This window comes from Furipterus horrens, unplaced genomic scaffold, assembly GCF_987537825.1.
Source record: "Furipterus horrens unplaced genomic scaffold, mFurHor1.1.pri manual_scaffold_4, whole genome shotgun sequence".
Taxonomy (NCBI): domain Eukaryota; kingdom Metazoa; phylum Chordata; class Mammalia; order Chiroptera; family Furipteridae; genus Furipterus; species Furipterus horrens.
Window position 1 is genome coordinate 87,088,013 of NW_028327174.1, and position 5,228 is coordinate 87,093,240.

A 5,228-nucleotide genomic window follows, 5' to 3' on the forward strand; every position below is an offset into this window, starting at 1 on the left:
TGGGCCTTACTTTGCTCCCAACCCCATAGAAAGCATCAACTCTCTCCCCACTCCAGCAGCATTAATAACAGCAAACACTGACACCGAAACCTGACCTCTCTGTTGATCTACCTCCCCCTGCTCCAGTGCCCTCTGTCACTCTAGGCTCTCAGCCTGCTCAGTTGTAGTGCACTTTGGTTTTGGTTGCTAGAAAAGGGGTCATTATAAAGCTGACTAGATGGCTAAGGCATTGGGTCTGGCCTGATTGCTGCTGGACTTACTGGCTGTGCTTGACCGTCTGGGGTCTGTGGAGGGCAAAGGGAGCATTTGCATCTCGACAGCAGTGGTCACTGCCTGCTGTCTCTCATCAGGAGTCGCTCCCAGTCTGCTCTCTCCCAAGCTGCTGCTGCCCCCATTCTCCAGCAGCACAGCCTCTTTGCTGCCTGCTTTGCCCTCCTGAGGGGGTGGATGTGGGCTGCCTGGAGGGGTAAAGGAAGAGGATATGGACACAGGTGGGGAGACCTCCCTCACAGAACTCTGCTGCTCAGTCTCCTGGTTGGCCCAGTTCTGCTCTGTCATTAGCAGGTGATGGTTAGTATTGTACAATTTGTCACGGTGGCTCTTGCTCCGTGTCAGGGATGGGGCTGCCATGTTGAAGTCATTTGCTGGTGGAGGGGACCCAGGATAGGCTGTGGCCATTGCCTGTCCCAGAGAAAAGGCAGAGTGAGTGTAGTAAGGAGGGCACCCAACAGTACCAGTGGCTGGGACACGATAGGAGGGCAGTGGGCTCACGCCCCCAGGTTTTAGGGTCCCCATCCCTGAATCATGGTTGTCTAGGCCATAGTGGTTGGTCATACCCTGTTTAAGTTTCTTCCAGCCCAGATGGTATATCTCCAGCACATTGAGTAAGAGGGACAGGCAGGCCACGACCAGCATGAAGATGATGAAGATGGTCTTCTCTGTGGGCCTGGAGATGAAGCAGTCCACAGTGTTGGGACAGGGCCATTGGTCACAGCGGTAGAGTGGCTTCAGCTGAAAGCCATACAGAAAGTACTGTCCAACAATGAAGCCCACTTCAAATAGTGTCTTAAAGATGATGTTGAAAACATAGGTCCGAAGCAGGGCCCCGGTGATGCAGACCTTGCCCCGGTCATTCCATAGGGGAGTCATATCCTTCTGGCCATGGTCTTTGGGCACACACTGCCCAGCAGGTCTGAGATGCAGGCCGTTTCCCTTTACCTGCTCTTCCTCCTGCTCTTTCTTCTTCTCTTCCATGCGTACAATGTGCAGCACATGCCCCAGGTAGATGAGGGTGGGTGTGGACACAAAGATGATCTGCAGCACCCAGAAGCGGGTGTGGGAGATGGGGAAAGCCTCATCATAGCAGACGTTCTCGCAGCCCGGCTGCTGGGTGTTGCATGTGAAGTCTGACTGTTCATCTCCCCATACCTCTTCTGCAGCAGCTCCTAGCACCAGGATCCGGAAAATGAATAGGATTGTCAGCCACACCTTGCCAATGACTGTGGAGTGTTCCTGTGCATTCTCCAATAGTCTCCCCAGGAAGCTCCAGTCACCCATTGCTCCACACTGTCAGTCTGTAAGGAAACATGTTTATTAATATGCAGGTAGGACAGGTGAGCTCAGGTCCAACCAGATGAAGGGGCAGGTGTGTCTTTGCATGGGGTTTGAAATATAGTGTTACTGGGTGCAGTCCTCTCATTTGCCAAAATGGGATGTGTTACAGAACTCTGTCCACAGCCTTTTTTTTTATATTTGTAGCCATATGTACATGCATGGTTCAGTGTGTGCATGCATACAATGCACATACATGTAAGTGCCTGCACCTGTACATGAGCTTATACCTGTGTACACATATGTGCATGTACAAACAAGTGCACTTCCATACACATGAGCATTTAATGGCACAGTCATGCACGCACACACATGTATGTGGGCGTGCATACATGTGCATGTTGGCGCAACTGTGTGTGCATACACTTGTGTGTGCACACTTCGCTGTGTGCATATGTGCAGTACTGTCAGTATGCATTCACACACACATCCATATGTGGCATCCATACATGTCATGCACGCAGTGCGCATACATGTGCACTGATGCATGCACAACGCTTTCATGTGTGTGCACACACATGCCATACATTAGTGTGCATGCATGCACGTGCAACCTATGTGTGCATGCGTGTGCACACACACACATACCTACATGCATGCACACTCATTTGTATATATGTGCATGTGTGTGGTGTGTATGCCTGTCTCTGTGTGTCTGTACATATCACCCTCTAATGTGCCATGATAACTTCTACCATGGTGTATGGCACCAATATAATACTGAGCTATGGATTAAAGCTTGGATTAAATGAGACAAACACAGGTAACTTAATTCAATTCAGAGATGAGGAAACAAGTTAGAAAGATAAGTGACTTGCTTAAGGGACACTGACTGCTTCCGGCCTCCTCACTCTACCCTGGGCTCTTCCAGCCTCTGTCTCTACAGGAGCACGGGGGCTTCCTGTGCAGTGGGCAATTCCTAATCTTGTCCATCCTGCTCATCTGAGGTTAGAGCAGCATTCTCCAAAATTGGGCCATCCCATTCCACCTTCATGACTACTGCTTTACTAATCTGTTACCTCCTCCACTTCTGACTTCCCTTTTGACTTTTTCTCTTTGCAAATGTTGCATAAATGGTTCACTCAGCTCACATGTATTCCCATTACCTGTGGCTCCATGTGTAAACTGGGAACCATGGTCATACACAGTGAACTGCCTCTTGAATGGAGGGAATTAAAGACATATGGGCCTTCTTTGTGAAAGTGACAATACTCCTTGGATGCAGGGGACCAAGCCTACAAGGTGTCCTCCATGTCACCTTTGCTCAAATGGGCCAGATGCTCAAAACTGGAAGTATTGACGGTGCTGCTGTTCTCACAGCAAGTCTGTGTAGTAAGCAAAGTGGGCTAAGCTGTGAGTATATGTACAGTTCTCCAGGGGAATAAGCAAAACTCTATCATGTTTAATCTTAAATGCCTTAACAATACTAATTTTTAGGAATTGGTTTAAAGGCAAATAAATAAACAAAACCTTGCTTTCTCTGATCTAAAGAATGATAGGCCAATGTTAACTGTCTTTTAGAATGACTTCCAACTCTTTGTTTTGGTCCCTGGAGCTCTGTAGAGAAATCTTAGTCTTTGCGTATCTCACCAGCCTCCTTGCCCCATATTGTGACTGCCATTTGCTCTACTGTGCATGATCTTAGATGGTAATAAGTTTTCATTGATAAACTTAATTATAGAATGTAAAACAACCTACTCTCCCATGAAGGATGTCAATGTCAGGGAACCATTCTAGGTTACATCCTGTTTCTCTTCAAAGTTATCAACTCTGACCGCTACACAGACCCCACAGCCATCCATCTGGGCTTGTGGAGATGCCTTCAACCCCAGACTGTCACAAGGCCCCTAACTTTGCCCTTGTCCTAGCCTCACCCTCCCCTCTGCTGGATGTCTGCCTCTGGCCAGTGTGTACCACCCATGAGGAGCTGGGGCAGACCCACCTTCCTGTGGGCCCTGCAAATCTACTTCTATGCCTTTGCAGGTTCTGTGTCTTCCACTTAAAACATGGTCTCTATCTTGAAATCTGTTTGTGCAGATGGGAAAATTCAGGAAAATGGAGAGCTTTATAATGGCAGAGGTATTTCACTGAAGAAGGGTATTAATATTAAAAATGTGTAGCCAGGAGGATCCAAGATGGCAGAGAAGTAGTGGAAGCTACACTAACCCCCCAGGACCAATCTGGAATTACAACTTAATTGTGGAGAAATAATCTGGAATAACCAATTGAACACTAGCTGGAGAGAAGCCTTATAACCACAGACAGACAGAAGAGGCTGTTTTATCATAACATGACTGGTAGGAATTGTGGAGATGCAAGAGAGCTGACTGGTCTCCCAGAGGTGGCAGCTGAAGGGACAGAGAAACATCTTAGCAGCCATGGGTTCCCCTGGAGAAGGGTGGGGTCTGAACTCCCAGCTGGGCTTCCCAGGCTACATCAACAGAGCTGAGAGTAAAATAGTGTCTGGCTATGAAAAGTCAAAAGCTGTGGGTTTTTTTGCTGGCCTGAGAGAAATGGCTAGAGATAGAGAGTTCTTAAAGGAACCACATACAAAAATATATAGGCACGCACTTACTCTGGACTCCAGCAGATGGAGGCAGAGTGGACTAGAGACACTTAATGAGAGTTTGGGGCAGTGGCTCTGAGGAGAGGACTGAGGGTCCCAGTGCTGACTCATCCTCCCTACTGCAGGCAGACCACACCCCTCCAAGTGGCAATAGCTCTGCCCACAGGAATTAATCTGTCCTGCCTTCAGTGTTTAAGTCTGATGGCTGATCACAGATTGAGTAGATTAACAACTAAAGGAGACAGACAGTAGATCCCTGATAGTCTCAAACAGGCTGCCTAGGCCCAGACTGGGACATGATGTGATGTCACAAGGGGCAGATCCAGGAAGTAAAAAAGTGCAAATCTACAACAGTATACAAGATGTGGTGGGAGGAATGGCTCTCAATCAGCTAGCCGAAGGGAAGGACCCACCGAAAAGCAACACAACAACCAGCAAACCTAAGAACAACTAGACAGCCCTAATAAATGGCATGAAGGGCATCCCAAGACCATTAGGTTCAAGACATCAAGGAGACTGCACCACTGAATCCCACAGGTCTCCTACCACAGAAGGTCACAATACAAAGAAAGGAAGTCAAAGCAGATCAATCTAAGAAACAGAAACAAACAAGAAGAGTTACAAAAATGGGAAGACAAAGAAACAACTCCCCATAGAAAGGAAAGAAGGAATCACCAGAAAGAGTGCTAAATGAAATAGAGGCCAGCAAACTATCAGAAATGGAATCCAAAATAATGATTATAGGGAAGCTCAATGAGCTCAGCAAGCTCAAAGAAAACTACAATGTAGTTCTCCAGAAGAACTACAAAGAACCCCAGGGAAGCTACAAGAAATTTATGCGAACTACACCAGCATTAAAAATGACATAGAAGTTATCAAAAAGAGCCAGAAGGAAATGAAGAATACAATTTCTGAACTGAAGAACACAGTAGAATGAATCAAAAGCAGGTTAGATGAAGCATAGGATCAGATCAGTGAGCTGGAAGACACCATAGAAAAATATTCCCAGACAGTGCAACAAAACAAAAAAAGACCCATGGACATGGACAAG

General features: G+C 47.1%; 1 protein-coding gene across 1 annotated transcript; it reads right to left on the reverse strand.

Moving 5' to 3' along the window:
* Positions 1-213: 213 nt before the first annotated feature.
* Positions 214-1,557, reverse strand: LOC150012366 (gap junction alpha-3 protein-like). Its single transcript, XM_090275690.1, has one exon. The coding sequence runs from the start codon at positions 1,555-1,557 to the stop codon at positions 214-216; it is 1,344 nt and encodes a 447-aa protein (XP_090131816.1).
* Positions 1,558-5,228: the final 3,671 nt, after the last annotated feature.